Raw genomic sequence first — 18,474 nt, 5'->3', positions numbered from 1 at the left:
CAGTGGTTAAGAATCCACCTTGCAATACAGGGGATGTGGGTTTGATCCCTGGTCAGGGAACTAAGATTCCACATGCCGTGGGGCTGCTGAGCCCCAGCTAGAAGGTCCGTGAGATCCCCTGTGACATAGTGAAGATCCTGTGCACTGCAACTAAGACCTGACCCAGCCAAGTCAATAAATAAATAAATTTAACAACAACAACAAAAATCTTTTTTAAAAAAATAAAAGAACTTCGGGGAACCACTGAAGTGGAAGGACGCTACTGCTTTGGCATTTTAGAAGTATCATTCCAGTTGCAGTTTGCAGCCTGGATTGCAGGGGGCTTAGAGTGAACGTAGAGAGACCAGGGAGGAGGTATGGTTTTCCAGGTAAGCGGTGGGAGTGACGTGGACAGAGGATACAGAGAGGGGATGGCATCCGAAAATATAACTGAGGTGGAGCCCCTGGGGGTTCCTCAGAAGCATGACCAACATAAGGATTCAGGTGCAAGTACTTTATTGGGGAATAGGCGGCACAGTGTGGGAGGGGCGAGGTAAGCCAGGGAAGGGCGGTGGCCAATGGAGGGAGCGTTATCAAGCAAGTGACCGCCCAACCAGAGCTCACTGAGGACCGTAGAGCCCACTCCTCTGTAGTCCCAGCCAAGGGGGAGAGAGCCAGGATGTTTATATACCAACCACGCAGAGTCAGTAGCTGAGAGCTGCAGCCAGAAGGCCCGGTGGGGAGGGGGTTGTTAATTCTCCCGCAGTTCCTGCCAGCCACATGTGAGCAGAGAGCACTTCAGCGGCTAGAAAAAGCCCCCGCTCCCTCCAGCAGGGATGCAGGCGCTGACAGTTGGAAGTCAGCCTGTTGGGCATCGCAGTGAGATACGGGTCTGGTACCCGCAGCCACTGCCGTAGTGACCAACTGGACATGAGTTCAGTAACAGGCTCTTATTGAAAGACACAGAAACTCAACTCAGACTTAAGCAAAAAGGCTCTTAACTCTCATATCTAAGATGTTAGGCAAGATCTTGACAAAGAACTGCAGGCTGACACTCAGATAGCAGCCTGAGGATGCCTCTTTCCGAAGAATTCAGCCATAATCCCAGGGCTGACTCTTACTGGCTAACAAAGATCCTGTTTCTATCTCAGAGCCAATCAGTACTCGGGGATGCAGGACTCTGATTGGCCAGGCCTGGGTCACGTGTCTACCCCTGGGGCTCTGGAATAAGGCTGATTCCACCTAGACCACAAGAAGGGAGTCTGAATCATTTTTCAGGCACAGTGGGAACTGTTATTAGGGGAAAGATAAGAAAGATCGGGAGAGAAGTGCTTGGGGCTGAGAGGACGAGTGTAGTGTGCACTTCTGGGGCAGGACTGCAGCTGTCTTCTGCTCCTGGTGGCCAGCCCCGCTCCACCTCTGGTATTTGGAGGGAGTCAGGCCCCTGCCAAGCCAGTGAGCAAGCAGACTGTGTTTGCAAACTCTTCTGCGTTTTCAGTATCATCGACCTTACTTGAGTGGGCACCAAGGACAGATTGCCACACACACAGTTCTCCAGCTGGAGAGCCGAGGAGGCTGGCCCCTGAGCCCAGGGACACTGCAGCCCTGAGGGGGCTGTAAGGAAGCTTGGCCAGGAGCAAGAGGGATCCGGGGGTGGTTTTGTGCCTAGAGGGAGCGGCTGCTGGCTGGAGTGGAGGAGGATACTTGACTGTCTGGGACACTGATGGGGTGGGTGGCTGAAGTCTGAGTTACTTACTTCACTTTGGCTAGAATTGCTTCTCCCAGCCTCAGTTTCCCCATCTGTAAAATGGAGACAATGGTCCTCCACCTCATCTGGCTGCTGTAATGAAGATAAAGATGCGAATCAGCAGAATTCCTCTCCGGGCTGGGGATAAAGCCTCTGACAAGTCACCTGTTAGAAGCAGAGATGCTTGCAGGGGGGCTGTTCAGTCACAAGGACCATCATTAAAATGCTCTGGACTTCAGAAGTAGGGTCCCTCAGGCTTCTAGAGGCAAAGAGAGGTTCCGGCAAAGAACGGGGAGAATTCCACCTGGTGGACTCTGCACAAGTCTCAGGCTGAGGAAGGCTTGAGGCACCGTTGGTCATGAAAATAGCCAGGTCCAAGGATGGCAGGCCTGCTTCCAGGACCAGCACAGATCGTCCCATGGTGGTCTACACTGCCAGTGGGACCAGCCCTAGGGATGAGGGGTGGCTGTTTGGAGGGCATGTGGAGTGAGCGTGCATGTATGGGGCTCCTTGCAGTGAGGAACAGTCATGCGGCCATGGAATCTGGAGGAGACCCTGGTGGCTCAGTGCTAAAGAATGCCTGCAGTGCAGGAGACCTGGGTTCGATCCCTGGTTAGGGAAGATCCCATGGAGAAGGGAATGGCTACCCACTCCAGTATTCTTGCCTGGAGAATTCCATGAACAGAGGAGCCTGATGGGCTACAGTCCATGGAGTCACAAAGAGTTGGACACGACTGAGTGACTAACACACACAAGAAGTCTGAGTTTGAACCTGGGTTTCCAGTTTATTGTGAAAATATATTCATCAAGATAGGAAAATAGAACATATTTTAACAGTTTGCTAGCCTGAGCTGTCACTTTTATTTTCATATATGGTGAGTGGATCTCCATTTTACTCTTTTTTTTTTAATGCTATCATTTGTATTTGAAATTTAAAAAAATGATATAAATGAACTTTAAAAAATTCCTTGTGTTTCCATATAAATTTTAGAATAAGCTTGTCAATGAAGAATATATATAATATTTTTTTGGCTGTGATGGGTTTCCATTGTCCATTTTACTCTTGATCTCAATGCACAATGCCAAGGGCAGGCCAGGATTCTTCAGAAATCTTCCCAACCTTGAGATCTGTGGGGGGTCTGGGCTGGCCTTCACCTCCAAATCCAGCTGACGCCTGTCTGTCTTCTCTCCCCAGGTCAGCTGCTGCCCGGGAGAGGCAACCCGGGTGCCCCGCTAGGGCGACGGCCCCTGCCCTGAGGGCCGGGATCATGAAAGGCCTCGGTGACAGCCGCCCCCGCCACCTCTCCGACAGCCTGGACCCACCACACGAGCCCCTGTTCGCCGGGCCTGACCGCAACCCCTACCTGCTGTCGCCCACAGAGGCCTTTGCCCGTGAGGCCCGCTTCCCCGGGCAGAATGCCCTGCCAGGGGATGGGCTCTTCCCGCTCAACAACCAGCTGCCACCACCGAGCAGCACCTTCCCCCGAATCCACTACAACTCCCACTTCGAGGTGCCAGAGGAGAGCCCCTTCCCTAGCCACGCCCAGGCCACCAAGATCAACCGGCTGCCTGCCAACCTGCTGGACCAGTTTGAGAAGCAGCTGCCCATCCATCGCGATGGCTTTAGCACGCTCCAGTTCCCCCGCGGGGAGGCCAAGGCCCGGGGCGAGAGTCCTGGCCGCATCCGCCACCTGGTCCATTCTGTCCAGCGGCTCTTCTTCACCAAGGCGCCCTCCCTGGAGGGCACGGCAGGCAAGGTTGGTGGCAATGGCGGCAAGAAAGGCGTCCTGGAGGACGGCAAGGGCCGGAGGGCCAAGAGCAAGGAGCGGGCCAAGGCCGGGGAGCCCAAGCGGCGCAGCCGCTCCAACATCTCAGGCTGGTGGAGTTCCGATGACAACTTGGATGGCGAAGGCGGCGCCTTCCGCAGCAGCGGCCCGGCCTCGGGACTGATGACGCTAGGCCGCCAGGCGGAGCGCAGCCAGCCCCGCTATTTCATGCACGCCTACAACACCATCAGCGGGCACATGCTCAAAGCCGCCAAGAACACCACCACCGAGCTAACCGCCCCGCCACCCCCGCCCGCACCCCCGGCCACCTGCCCCAGCCTTGGGGTGGGCACCGACACCAACTATGTCAAGCGGGGCTCCTGGTCCACTCTGACCCTCAGCCACGCCCATGAGGTCTGCCAGAAGACCTCGGCCACCTTGGATAAGAGCCTGCTAAAGTCCAAATCCTGCCACCAGGGTCTCGCCTACCATTACCTGCAGGTGGGTCCCTGCCAAGGTCAGGGGTGGGGTGAGGGGTTGTGGGGAAGGCACCAGTTTGAGACCCAGCTGTACCACAGGTTGACTTGGAAAGTTGTTTCATTCAGGCCTCGGTTTACTCACCTAGGAAGTGGGTGGCTGGTGGTATCTTGCTAATAAGAAGATTCTTTCCATTGGTCATGTGCTCAAGAGCCATTGATTAAGACCCTTCTGAGACTAGCCCTGAGTAAGGACTAAAACATATCCCTGCCCCCCGCTTTAAAAAAATATTTATTTACGTTCATTTTTGGCTGTGCTGGGTTTTCACGGCAACACGTGGGCTTACTCTAGTTGCGGCGAGCAGGGGCTACTCTTCATTGTGGTGCGTGGGCTTCTCATTGCGATGGTTTCCCTTGTTGCAGATCATGAGCTCTAGGCGCACGGGCTTCAGGAGTTGTGGCATACAGGCTTTAGTTGCTCCATGGCACGTGGGATCTTTCTGGACCAGGGATGAAACCTTCGTCCCTTGAGTTGGCAGGTGGGCTCCTAACCACGAGACCACCAGGGAAGCCCGTATGTCCCTGCTCTTGAGAAGAAAAATCTGAAAGCTGTGCCATCTATCCCCTCCTAGAACCAATTGCATGGCATTCTGGTGCCAACCTCCTACCTGGTACTGCCACCAGACTGGGTGCTCCTTGAGGACAGGGACCTTATCTGGTGCCATTCTGTGTCCCCAAGGCCCAAGACAGTCTGTCATAGAGGAAGTGCTCAAGAAACATGAGAGGAGAGAGGGGTAGATGAGCAGATGAGCACTTAAGTGAAGAGATCAAAAAATAAATAAGACCTATTCCCAGTTATCAGGATGCTAGGAGGAAAAGGGGGGCTTCCCAGGTGGCTCAGCGGTAAAGAATCCGCCTGGCAGGGCAGGAGATGCAGGAGATCTGGGTTCGATCTCTGGGTCAGGAAGATCCCTTGGAGGAGGAATAGCAACCACGGACAGAGGAGCCTGGCGGGCTACAGTCCATAGGGTCACAAGAGTCAGACATGACTGAGCGCCTGAGCATGCACGTGGGAGAAAAACATCACACGAACAGACAGTCCTGTCAGTGAGAGCAGAATGTGATGAAGACGAGCAGGGAGCTGCAGAAGCGCAGAGGCCTAAGTCCTGTTGGAGGACTCGCTTTTTTCTTTCAGACACTAGAGTTTATTGAGGCACTTATTCTGCACCCAGGTCCCACTGCTGGAAAGTGGCAGCAGGCTCAGAGACATCTCTGCTGCTACACACGCACTGGCCTCCTCAAGGAGCTCCCAGCGCCAGAGCCCAAGCTGTAGGTGAGAATGACAGGAGTAGATTTTCTGTTCACTGGATGGGAGGGGCTGCTTCAGTAGGTAGCGAGGGCCTCATCCCAGAGGGCAGGTCAGCACAGGCCTGGCCAGCCCTTGGAAACACATTAGATGCATTTTGAACCAGATGAACATCAAAGTCTGACAGATCCCTACATTCTTGTCATTCTATATAGAATTCTAAAGACAGTGAGACTATGGAAGGGAAAGATTCTTTTTGTTTTTCCAAAGGAGGGAAATGAAGTCTAGGCAGGATTTTATATATTTAAGGCTTTTGTGGCTCTCAATCTACCTTCCTTAGTTTAGAATATAGGAGAGGGTGGCGTGCGACCTAGCTCCCTCTCAGATGATGTGGTTTAGTCTGATCGTGTGAAAATGCTTCAGAAACACCATGAAAGAGTGGTCCTGGGGGTGCTGGGTAGTGCCAACTCTTCGCTCCACAGGAAGTAGGTGGCTAAGAGCTGGGGAAGCAACAGGTGTTGAGCAGGGGTATACAAAGCCACCTTCCCAAGGGACAGGTGGAGGAAGAGAGGATGGACTAGCCAATGGTTTGGGGTGGAATGTACAGAACAGTCGGCCGGGGAGAAGGCATTAATGAGAAGTCTGCAGGGGGGACCTGGGCTGGGAATCTCAGGCAGGGACCTTCCCTCAGCCAGGAATCAGCCACCAGCAATGCAGGGGCCAAGAAGAATGTGGACTCTGCAGGCATGGTGATTTGGGGAGTGTGTGCATTTGTGGATGTGGGCAAGAATCAGTGTGCTTTGTGCACTGAGAAACATGTGTTCCTGGGTGTCCACGGTGACGTATAGACCCAGCGAGAGTGTGCGCTCTGCATGCGTTGAGGCAGGGACACTGAGGCGGGGACAAGCTGAGGTGGGTCCGAGGTGCACTGGCGGCTAGTGTGCACGTGAGAAGGCATGTAAGCTCTGTGTTCACATCAGGCACTCACTGAGGGAACGCACACCTTGAAGTGGCTAGGGTGTGTCCTTCAAGAGGCGGGAGTGGGGGGTTATGCCTGCTCTCTGAGATGAGTGTCCGTGGCACGATGTGTTCACCCTGTGCTGGGCTGAGGTACGGCCATACTCTGTCACATGGTGACCATCCACTGTCATGGACACGTCGGTGGGTATCAAATGAACGAGGGTGTAGACTGTGCTTCCTGGAGCGGCTGGCGGATCCTGGCCTCAGAGGGCAGGAGGGGTCCCCTCAGTTGGTTTGCCATTGTAACCACTGGGGTCAGGGCTGCCCTCACAGCTGCAGCCTCACTTGCCCTTATCACAGCTCCCTTCCACTGATGGGGTCCCTGGGGTTCAGATGGGAACACTGAGCCCTTTTTCCAGCTCACCACATGGCTGCCCAGCCCAGGAAAGCCCCTCTGCTCTCGGTACCTCAATTCACCCCTCTATGGGGTGAGGAATGTTGGTTGGCCCCCGAAACCTCACCCCCATCCTTCAGGTGAGGTCCTCTGGCTGGGGCCCTCTGACTTGTCCTCCCCCACCATCCTAAGGTCTGGGGACCTCTTTCAGGCCTGCGGCTCTCATCTGTGCACTGAGATCATGAGCCATCCACTGGCTTGGTGCGGGAAGTGATAGGAGGGTATAGGTGCTCACAACTGCAGCTGGGGTGGAAGTCATTGTGAACATTCTGTCTGGGTGGTTTTGCTGGGGCACCCAGCCTGGAATCCTCGGAGAAATCTAAGGCCAGGGAAGGCCACATAGTGAAACTTCCCAGGATCTCTTTCGACCATAAGGCCGAATTCTCCAAGATGGGAGAGCGAGGGAGCTTTAAGGTCTTGGGGATGGGGTTTCCATCCCGCAGCTCCGTCCCCAGATGATGAGTCCCATCCTGGGTGGCCGGTGGCGCTCTGTGGGTGGCCGCCGCCCACCCGCAACCCCCGAGCCACCTTCGCTGAAAGCGGTCCATCCCCAGGTGCCCGGCGGCGGCGGCGAGTGGACCACCTCGCTGTTGTCCCCGCGCGAGGCGGACGCCACGGCCGAGGGCCCCATCCCGTGCCGGCGAATGCGCAGCGGCAGCTACATCAAAGCCATGGGCGACGAGGACAGTGACGAGTCCGGCGGCGGCAGCCCCAAGCCCTCCCCCAAGACGGCGGCGCGGCGCCAGAGCTACCTGAGGGCCACTCAGCAGTCGCTGGGAGAGCAGAGCAATCCCCGCAGGTGAGCGCACAGCCCGGACCCCTAGAGTCGCTCCCCTGCCCCCGGGAGCCCCGCACCAGAAACCGTGGCCACTCGGAGTTCGGCTCCCTAAAAGGACCACTCCCTTAAAGTGAGCCACGCCCCCGCGTGGGCCACGCCCTCCGGCTGTCCCCGCCTCCAGGGCCCCCCGCCCACTTATGAGCTAGCCTCTGGGAAAGCCTCCTTTCTGCTGCTGCTGCTGCTAAGTTGCTTCAGTCGTGTCCGAATCTGTGCGACCCCATAGACGGTAGCCCACAGGCTCCCCCGTCCCTAGGATTCTCCAGGCAAGAACACTGGAGTGGGTTGCCATTTCCTTCTCCAGTGCATGAAAGTGAAAAGTGAAAGTGAAGCCGCTCAGTCATGTCCGACTCTTAGCGACCCCATGGACGGCAGCCCACCAGGCTCCTCCGTCCATGGGATTTTCCAGGGAAGAGTACTGGAGTGGGGTGTCATTGCCTTCTCCGAAAGCCTCCTTACCTGCTTGCAACCCCCGCTCCAAGCCTCGCCTTCCAGGTGAGCCCCTCACAGGTATGCCCCACCCCTGAGAACCTCGCCTTCCTCCTCTTCGGGAAAGTGCAGCCCCACAGATGAATCCTGCCCTCCAGCTTCAGACTCAGGTCCCCTAGGTGAACCCTTCTTCAGTTTAGCCTCCCTCCTGAGATTCTCCTCCTTAGGTTGGCCCCTGCTCTTTGATGAATTGACTCCGGACAGCCCCGCCATTTGGTGAGCTACCCCACTACCCGCCTCCACCCCAGTTAAGTCCTGGCCACAGGTGAGCCTTATGCTCTGATAAGCGTAAGGGGAGTCTCTTTAGAGAGACTGGCCCAGGTAAACCCTGCCCAGAGGAGCCACACCCCCAAGGTGGTTTCCACTCCCACAGCCCCAGGAACTGCTCCAGGGGACCCTTTTCTTCTGGCTAGAAGAGCCCTGTCCTTTGGAGGATTAGGGAGAATCCAGAAGTCAAAGGGAGTGATACACAGCCTTCACCTGTCCATTACCTTGCCTGGAATTCCTGGAATGGGGCCCAAACCTATTGTTTTAAGGCTTGGAAGAGTTAGTGAAAGTGTGAAAAATGAAATGCACTCACACAGAAAACAACAATTAACATGTTAGAGAAGTGAGCTTTCACGTGCAGAAGTCACAGTGGGAATGAGAACAGAAAAGAATGAGTAGAAAACAGGTGAAAGTTGCTGCAGGCGATTCAGAACCCACTGAGGAAGAGAAACAAGCCAGAAGCAGACAAAAGGCGTGGAAGAGGTAAAGGAAAGAAGGTTAGTCCTAGTTCTTCAGTTCCTGGGGGCAACAGCCAAGGCTTCACGGAAAAGGCAGGCTGGGAGGACTGCAGCCGTGGGAAGAGAGCAGAGCAGGTGACAGGAGCACCGAGGCAGGGAGTCTCCTTGGCCAGAAGAGAAGGCAGGGAATGGCCTTCAGGTGGGAATTCAGGACACCGTGGGCTGTTTCTAGGTCTCACCCTCTCTGATCCTTTTCCCCCTAGCTTTAAGGAAAGGGGGCTGAGCTGGATGATCTCTAAGATCCCTTCTAGTCCTGACCTCCTACAATTCTTGAATGATCTGTGGGCATGGATGGGGGAGAGGTGGGCAGGACCAGGGTACAGGCCTTGAATGAGAGGGAATTGATAATAGTAGTACAGGCATACTTCAAACCACGGTAATACAGAGAATATCGCAATAAAGTGAGTCACATGAATTTTTTTGTTTCCCAGTGCATGTAAAAGCTATGTTTACATTCTAGTCTATTAAGTGTGCCATAGCATTATGTCTTTTAAAAGGTACATACCTTAATTTTAAAATGCTTTATTGCTGAAAAATGCTAAGCATCACCTGACAACTCAGGGTTGCCACAAACCTTCAATTTGTAAAAAAAAAAAAATTCTGCAGAGCACAGTAAAGGGAATTGCAATAAAAGGAGTATGCCTGGAGTAACAGTAATGGGGGCCATCTGTTAGCACTTGCTGCTCTCTGGGCTCTCTGCCTGCCCCAGTTCCCTTTAACCTGCATCTCTGAAACCTCCCCACAGCCCCAGCAGACAGACACGGTGACACCCCCACTTAGAGATGAGGAAACTGAGACTTACGGGGTGACAGCTTACCCAAGACCACCCCAGGAGGAGCCTGGGTTCCAGTCTAAGTTTGTCTATATCAAGGGCTGAGCTCCTGGCAGCTTGGACCTTATTTTGAGAGCAGTGGTGCAGAGGAGGCCCGTGGTCAGGTAGTTGTGAGAAAGACTGAAGCACCAACCCTGGGGGGGGAAAGTGGTGAGTCTTCAGGAGCCTGGAGGAGGCTGCCTGGACATTGTGTCAAAACTGATGACCTCCGGGCAGCCCTGGCTGGAGGTCAAGGGCTGTGGGCCTTGACAGTCTCCTCCCTCCAGCCCCTGGAATTGCCCCAGGCTTGCAGAGGAAGGCTTTGTAGAATTGAGCTGGTGTGGCGTGCCTCTGGTTTGAAACGGTCAAAAGCGAGCTTGTTCTGCCACCTCGTGGCTGCATCAGTCATGGCAGGTGAAGGCCGCCTGCACCCATGAGACTCACAGGGCCTCCAAAAGTTGGAAGCTCTCCCCTTGCTCATCACCCCTCATACTACCCAGGCTGGCAGTGACTTCCATTTTCCCTTGTACCACTGGATGACCTTGGCCAGTTTTCCCGCCTCTGGGCCTCAGTTTCCCAGGGTGAACAAAGAGGAGACTGAGCCCATTCTCCTCCCCATCCCCTCCCAGGAGTCTGGACCGCCTGGATTCCGTGGACATGCTGCTGCCCTCCAAGTGTCCAAGCTGGGAGGAGGACTACAACCCCGTCAGTGACAGCCTCAACGACTCCAGCTGCATCAGCCAGGTGAGGGTGGTGGGCAGCCAGCAGGCCGGTGGGCTGGAGAGAGCCCCGACTCCCACCCAGGAGAAGGACCAACATCCGGGTCCAGCCTCCGCTGAGTGGTCCCTGAATGTCTGCCCTGTGCTTCTGTTCAGTCTTTGTTCCTGAAGCTGTCTGTGCATGTCTCTTCCCCACTGACCGTCCAGTGCCTGGAGAGCAGCCCCAGGGCCTGACACTGATGGCCTGAGCTGTGGGCACAGAGGGAGGGTTGCACTACTGCTGTCCACCCAGAAGCCCCGAGGATGTGGAACTGGAGACCTGGCTTTGAGTCCCAGTCTTATCGCTGACAGTGTAAACCCAGGTCAAATCCCCCGCCCCGCTTCCCGGACCCTCAGTTTCCTGACTTATCACCAGAAGGTAATCATTCCTGTTTGAAAGGGTTGTGAGGAATCAGTGAGATAACAAACACAATGTGCTCAGCACAGGGTAGCTACCTTGATGGTTAGTGCTGCCGTCTTGCTGTGTGACTTCCAGCAAGTCGCTGCTCCACTTGACCTCCATGTCCTACCTGCTTGGTGGATAGCTGGGCTTCCAGGACTCGGCCAGTTCTGCCAGTAATAGTGGTAAGCACGCTGTGCCGTACTGTTAACTCAACCATCAGCTCCTGGATCCCTTGCCACCACCCCAGAGGGTCCATATCCATATCTCCATTTCACAGATGAGGAAACTAAGGCCCAGATAGGTAGGATCACACAGGGAGGAGGAGGCAAAACTGGGCAGAGAGGGACTGTCAGGCCCAAACCTGGACCTCAGTCCCAACTGTGTTGTCCACAGTACTTTACCATTTGCAAAGGGATAGCCAGGCAAGGCTCGAGCGCTCCCTCCACAGTGTGAATGGGGGGACAAGGCCCAGAGAGGGCAGACACCTGCCAATGGTAGCACAGTGAGGCAGCAGAGACAGTCAGGTGCAGACCCAGCTGCCTCTCTAGGCAGGAACAGGCCCCAGGTCCCACTGTGTGCAGCCCCACTGCCCAGGCTAATGGACTGCTTAGAACTTTTGGACCCCAGATCCCCACCACACCATTATTCCTAGCCTGGCCAAGCTCTCCCCAGCCCCCCACCCTCAGGACTGTCATTCCCAGACTCCAAGGAGACTGACCTCAGATGGGGGGAGAGGTAGAGCCCCCCCACCCCAGCCAGGGGACCCTCTGCCCCTCCCATCCTCCAGATCCCACCAAGTCTCACCTGAACAGTTGTGCTGGCCTCCATGCCTGTCACCTCCAACCTATTCATGGCGGCCAGAGGGAGCTAGCAAAAGGCAGAAGTCAGATCACATCACCTGCTCCGCACCCTCCCATAGCTCCTGCCTCCCCCCAGGAAAGCCAGACCCACAAGGCCTGGCCTCCCTCTCGGACGTGATCTCTGACATACTCTGTCACTGGCCCTGCTTCTGCCACACTGGCCTCCTTTTGCCCCTCACATCCCTCATTCCTGCCCCCGCCTCCCTGCTCTTCTTCCTCCCTAGGAGCACTCTTCTCTCAGATCTTTGCACAGCTGGTTCCTCTCTGTGATCCAGGTCTTGGCTCAAATGTCACCTCAGAGAGACCTGCAGTATCACTTCCCACCTCAGGGCGTCCCTGGGGCCCTGTTCCCTTACCTTGCTTCATTTTCTCAACAGCACTTCTCACTATCAGGAATTATATTTGTTTGCTTATTTACTTGGTGTCTGTCTCACTCTTAAGACTGGGAGCTCCCTGCAGATGGGGCCTTTGCTGTCTTGTCCCCAAGCAGGTGGTGCAGGGCATGAAGGTGTTTGCTGGATGGACAGTGCCCCTCCCTGTCTCTCCTATCCTGTCTGTTCTCTCATCCCTCAGCCGTCTTGTCTGTGTCCCTCTGTTTTTCTCCCCTCTCATTCACATTTTTCTGATTCTCTCCAGTGTGTCTCATCTCCATGTTTCTCTCTGGGTCTGTCTGTCTGTCTCACATGCACCCTCTCCATCCCCCGCCTGGCCTTGGCACTGGAAACACACTTTTGTCCTTTGGCTACACAAAAAGGTGTATGGAATCAGCCAGGCTGGGGACCCCAGCCAGTCTCTCCCACTACCCCCTGCCCAGCACCAGTTCTCTTCTGGCCTAGAGTCCTCTGAACCCCAAAACCCTCACCCCGTGAAGCTTTGACATATGTGGCGTCAAAGTCACTTATAAACCCAGGCCCAGAAGGAGTGAGCCTCCTATCCCTGGAGGAAACCAAAACCTCCTAGTAACTGGGCCCCAGCCAGTCTGGGGAGGAGGTTAGACCAGCCCCAAGTTCTCTTGTAGCCAAGCCTGCAGACCCCACCCCAGCCCCCAGCCTTGGTCTCCCCGTAACCCTCCCCATCTCTTTCCTGCAGATTTTTGGACAGGCCTCCCTGATCCCCCAGTTGTTTGGCCACGAACAGCAGGTCAGTATGTTTGCCATTCTCTTGCCGCCCCATCCCAGAGTCCAGAGCTGGGCCTAGGCATCTCAGTGTCCTGGCCCCTAAGCCGGACAGGTGCAACCAGAGCTAGCACCAGGAAAACCTCCTCCAAGGAGGATGGAATTGGGGCCCATGTTGGCACCTGGACCTTTCACTCCCTGGCCCTGTCACTTCACTTCTCTTTGTCTCAGTTTCCTCTTCTCAAAAATGGAAGAGAATGAGTTAGGTTCCATGGATGAGGCAAGAATAGCCCCAGGACATTAGGATAGCATTGTAATCAACTCTACTTTTAAAAAAAGAGTAGCCCTCGGATAAGGGAAGGCGTATCCTGAGAGATTCTAGCTCCCTCCTTGTCTTCTCCCCCAAAGCCTGGGAAAGGCCAGGCAAGACTGTTCTATTTGGACAGATCAGGGGCTGGAGACATTGGCCTCCATGTTCCAGGCCCCAGATCCTCTGACTTATCTCTTTTCTTGGGTTCCATCAAGATTTTTAAGGATGTTAGGGTTCTGGAATGAATGCAGAGACTTTTCAAGTTTACCAAAGTTGGTGAAGATGATGCTGGTATTGGCACTGGCTGCCTGTCCCAAGGGTGCCCTCTCCCACGCACACACATCCTACCCCCGGAAGTGGTCCTTTCCTCCGCTCCTCACCCAGCCCCAGCCCCAAGGCCACATGGTCTACAGAGTAGAGCTAGGACTGGCCCTACGTCTTCTGATTCCAGCTGGGGATGCCTCATGCACCTCCCACCTTCATTTCAGAGTTCCTCTTGATCACCCTGATGCTGAGGGTCTTTGGGGAGCCCACAGTGGGCCAGGTGACCTCTTCCTTCCTTCAATAGCCTCGTGAAAAGGGTGTGATGTTTCACATATAAAACCTCCAGGGGAGGTTCCCTACACACAGTGTACCCTCAGTGGTACACATACCAACAGCACTAACCAGCTGGCCTCATCCCCAAGAGCTTGGGAGCATCTTAACCAACACTCACAAATCCTTGCAATCACCCCACAGAGCTGCCTGTAATAACAGGTACAGGTTATCAGCTATTTACTTCCCCCCTAACACTCTTCAAAGCATGCGATATGAATTATCTCATTTAATCTTGACCGCCATCCTGTGAAATCTGGTCTCTAATTAGCCCCCATTTTATAGATGGGGAAACTGAGGCACAGAGCAGTTCAGTGACTCTCCTACATTCATACTGTGAGAAAATGATGGACCTGGCAGTGAACCTCTGGCCATCTAGCTCCAGAGCTGGGCCACTACTCTGCAATCCCAAAGCAAGACCTCACTGACCTTGGCAATCACAAGGGTCTCTCAGTATACCTCCCTCAGGTTGCAGTTTTGGAAGATAAACACCTCTCTCTTTAATACCCCATCCAGGTGAATGCATGGTCTACGTGTTAATTTATCAGTGCTGTCTGATAGAACCTGGTGATAATTAGAAATTATCCATGCTGTCCAATAAAGGTAGCATGAGCAAGTGCAATGTGGCTAGTAAAATTAAGGAACTGAAATTTTTTAAAATTATATTTAACTTGACCCTAGATAGCCACACATGGTTAATTACGACCATATTGAACAGAGCAAATTTAGACCTTTCCAAACATATAGTCTAAATTGGGTGATGATCCCTCTGCCAATTTACCTGGTGCAGGACCTGATAAGTTCACAGGCGTTCCACTTCATTTAGAGGAGGACACACTGGTCTAAAGGGTAGTGCTGGCCTGAGGCTGCACAGCAGGTCCAGGGCAGAGCTGGCCCTAGGCCCAGCCTCCTCTTGTCCTCCATGTGGTGGAGGAAACTTTTGCCCCCCTGCCCTCTTGCCCAGGTGTCTCCCAAGACCCCTACCCAGTGTCCATCTTTGGCCGACTCACTCCTCAGCTCATACTTTGTGATCCCCAGGTGCCAAGATGGCCTGAGACGTGGGTCAGACAGACCCTTCCAGAACTCTTGGAGGGTATATGTAAGGTGAGGCCTCTCTATGCTCACAACTCCAGCTGCAGATTTGTAGGCTCTTGAATGGTTTTCTCTAGAGGGACACTTAGAAACCATCCAGATGAGGTTGAGCTAAATGTTGAGGTTGAGGCAAATAGCACACATACCACCATCCTCCATACCGCCCGTGGCAGACATCACTAATTGATCCTCGCTGCCACGACCCTCATTCCAGTTTTATTTTCTCTCACCAGACTATTGCATCACTTCGTCTCTGGCCTCTTCCTCCATTCCACACCCTCTATCCAACGTCCATTCTGTATCCCAGGGCTAGATTAATCTTCCTTAAACACACATTTGAAATATTGATTCTGCTACTTCCTCACCGGGTGCACCTGGCAAGTAGCTTCCCCTCAGTTGCCTTCAGTTTCTTTGCTTATAAAAATGAAGGAATTGGACCATAAGATGGTAAATGTCTAGCATATCTAGTGCCACCTCCCCATTCCAACCATCAGGGCAAACATTACTAATTGAGTATAGCCTTCTTTCTGGTTGACTTCAGATGTGACCTTAAAATCTATTAGTTAATCAGTCTGAACACACAAGATATAACCTAGTTAACATCCTAGAAAGTATATTGAACAGTTTCTCCTCCATCTTAGAGATCAGAAAATTGAGGCCCAGAGAGGTGAGAGAGGCTGTCTATTTCTTAAGGGCTCCCTCTGCCCATCCCATGCCCTGAGTGAGATGGGAGCAGGAAGGTGGGCTGAGTTGCAGCACCAGACTCCAGCTCTGCAGCTGAGCCGACCACCAAGCACCCCCATCCCTCCAGAATGGGCGGAGATGGCCCCTGATGCCTGCTTTTGCCCGGACAGGTCCGGGAGGCAGATCTGAGCGACCAGTATGAGGCGGCCTGCGAGTCGGCCTGCAGTGAAGCGGAGTCGACTGCGGCTGAGGCTCTAGACTTGCCACTGCCCAGCTACTTCCGCTCCCGCAGCCACAGCTACTTGCGCGCCATCCAGGCGGGCTGCTCGCAGGAGGAGGACAGTGTTTCCCTGCAGTCCCTTTCCCCACCGCCCAGCACCGGCAGCCTCAGCAATAGTCGCACGCTTCCGAGTGAGTACCGAGGTGGGGCCGGGACTTGTTCGTTTGTTTTGCCAGGGGCCCCCTGGGACTGTGCCTGGTGGACTGCAGATGGATAGGAATCCGTAGTGGGCAAGCCAGGAGTGGCGGGGTGGTTAGGCCAAGCAGGAGCCCTTGGGGCTGGAGTTCCCACCAGCTGGTAAACTGGAGCTCAAACAGGGCGTGAGGAAGGGGTCACAGAGAGAGATGTCAACACCGGGAGTGGGGTGAAGGGGTCTAGTTTGTGAGATACTTGGTGGCCCTTGGGTCTCTAAAACCCTGATTCAGAGCAGCCTCCTGCTGGCAGGCAGAGCTCGCTGAAGCCCTATTTACCCGTTTGGATTAGTTCCGGTAGGCAAACCTGTAGGAAGAGTGGGACCCTGCAGGGAAAAGAATGGGATTTGCATTGAGCCATCTCAAAGGGGTGAGTTTGCAGGTGTCTCTCATATTCACAATCAGGGACAACCTATCCTTCCTGATACCTGTTCTGAGTTCTCTGACAATAACCCAGGGATGATCAGAGAAAAGGGGGACCCTCTCTCCCAGAGCAAGCCATGATATCAAGACCAAGGAAAATCATAGTACAGTTTCTAGCTTAGTAGACAGAACTTTGATCTCACTCTAGCCAGCAACTTTTCCTCCCCAAGCTTCAGTTTCCCTGTCTATAAATTGAACCATAAACCAGACCCCAGAGAGCTCTTCAGCAGATGAAGCAAGTCTGTGCCTAGGGAGGTTTAGGTGGGTGGGGCCTTGCATGTGGTAGGAGCTGACAAGTGTAGTTGTTATTACTGGTTCTCAGTCTTGACTCGGAGCCTCCTGACAATCAAAGGCATTTGGGGTTGGGTTATTGTAGGAGAAGACACTTGTTTCAAGTGCTCAGTTGGTGTTTGATGTGAGCCTGAATCTCAAGGAATTCTATACACAAGAAACCAGCTTATTGACTGGAATGAACTTGGCTGGGGGCAGAGCAAGAAACCACTGTGTTTCACTATTGCCTTTCAAATCATGGGTAATATCTGGGCAGGTTCCTGAGCTTTTTCTATCCCTTTTAGACCTTAAGGAACAGTCTTGTTTTCAGATACTGAGAGTCCGGCTTCATTTCAAAACACCAGGCTCATCCACTTCAGACTTCATGCAGCTGGCAGCTAGGGCTTGACTGAGCTGGAAAGCCCACAGTGTGGAGCTGGGCATGGTGGTCAGTGTCTCCTGGGCTCCTTGTTCACAGTGGCCATTGCTGGTTCCTCCAGTGGGAGGGGAAGGTCGCTAGTGCAGGGCTTGTCTAGCATCAGGACTTTTCTATGGGACAGACGCCACTTGCAGCTCTTTCTCTTAGAAAGAGGGCCTGAAGGCCCTCATGATGCCTTCTCTCCTGGCCTGGGAGCCCCCCTCCAGGCCACTGCTGCTTATTCCCCCTCAGCTTCTCCAGCCAGTGGTCCCTCTCCTCCCCACTCAGCCTCTTTTTGCCAGGGGACCTGCCCCTGCCAGGCAGGCTTCTTGGACAGACTCCTCTGAAGACAGCTCCAGCCCTACTGTCTCCCTCAGCTCGACTTAACCTATATGACAATGGGGCCTGTGCCTTGCAGAACTCTGAAAGTGCAGGGTGGTCTGCGCCACCCTTCCTTCTAGCTAACCCTACCAGCCTCTCCATTTTAGGAGTCTCAAGCAGGCACTGGGGTCCACATTGTTTGGCCTCCAAATCCAGGGAATCTCTCTGCCCGACTCTCCCAGGCACTCCATTCCAGTCCTCTAAGAGCCTTGGGTGGAAGGATCAGATTCTCCACATCACCAGGCCCAAAGGAAAGTTCTCTCCCTTTTTTTTTGGCGGGGGTGGATGTAGGGGCATGCTGTGTGGCTTGCAGGATCTTAATTCTCTGACCAGGGATCAAACCCATGCCCCCTGCAGTGGAAGCACAGAGTCTTACCCACTGGACCACCAGGGAAGTCCTGTAAGGGAAGTTCTCTAGGCAGAAGGTGAGCGTGGGGAATCAAACAGCACCTCCAATGATTTTGTTCAAATAAACCTTCATTCACCAATCTCCCCCTACCTCATTCACTCATGAATGGGCTGAGGTTGGGTGATGGGCTACATGACTCAACTGTTTGGAACCCTGTATTGGTCAACTATTGATACAGCATTGCTGCATAACAAACAACCACAAATGAGGTGTAAAAAAAAGTAACATTTATTTCTTTTACTCACCTTTGTGGTCAGCTGGAATGTGCTCCACATGTTTGCTCACCCTCTTTCCCGGACCAAAGTGTCCTGGGATCAGTGGCTTTTGCAGGCATGTTCTTCTTGTGGTGATGGCAGAAGCGCAGAACAGCAAGCCTAACTACACAGGCACATTTCAAGGTCCCTGCTTGCATAATATCTACAAAAATTCTATTGGTTGAAGGGGGTCATATGACTAAGCTCAACGACAAGGGATGAAGAAATACCCTCCCACCTTTGTGTAAGAAACTGATTTATATGGTAAAGTGTGAGGATTGAGGAAGGGGTGACGAATCAGGGTCAGTAATTCAATCTATTGTGGTCCACTTTCTTGGCCACGTTTATTCCGGTCCCTCTTACAGAAAATACCCTTATCTCAAAGATCCTGAAAAGTCTCATTCAACCATAACATCGGGATGTC

The 18,474-nt window shown here is 53.6% G+C and overlaps 1 protein-coding gene across 2 annotated transcripts in view; it reads left to right on the top strand.

Annotated features, from left to right (window-relative positions):
• Positions 1–2,979: 2,979 nt before the first annotated feature.
• Positions 2,980–18,474, top strand: part of DLGAP4 (DLG associated protein 4) — an 87,916-nt gene continuing 72,421 nt past the window's right edge. For both annotated transcript variants that reach the window (XM_040247393.1, XM_040247394.1), the window contains exons 1-5: positions 2,980–3,993; positions 7,243–7,487; positions 10,238–10,352; positions 12,719–12,769; positions 15,595–15,835. In XM_040247393.1, the coding sequence (XP_040103327.1) occupies positions 2,995–3,993; positions 7,243–7,487; positions 10,238–10,352; positions 12,719–12,769; positions 15,595–15,835 (1,651 nt within the window). In that variant the 5' untranslated portion in view covers positions 2,980–2,994. The remainder of the gene's footprint in view (positions 3,994–7,242; positions 7,488–10,237; positions 10,353–12,718; positions 12,770–15,594; positions 15,836–18,474) is intronic.

Source organism: Oryx dammah, unplaced genomic scaffold (assembly GCF_014754425.2).
Source record: "Oryx dammah isolate SB20612 unplaced genomic scaffold, SCBI_Odam_1.1 HiC_scaffold_10, whole genome shotgun sequence".
In the NCBI taxonomy this organism is placed as follows: domain Eukaryota; kingdom Metazoa; phylum Chordata; class Mammalia; order Artiodactyla; family Bovidae; genus Oryx; species Oryx dammah.
This window is presented reverse-complemented; position numbering and strand designations above follow the sequence as displayed.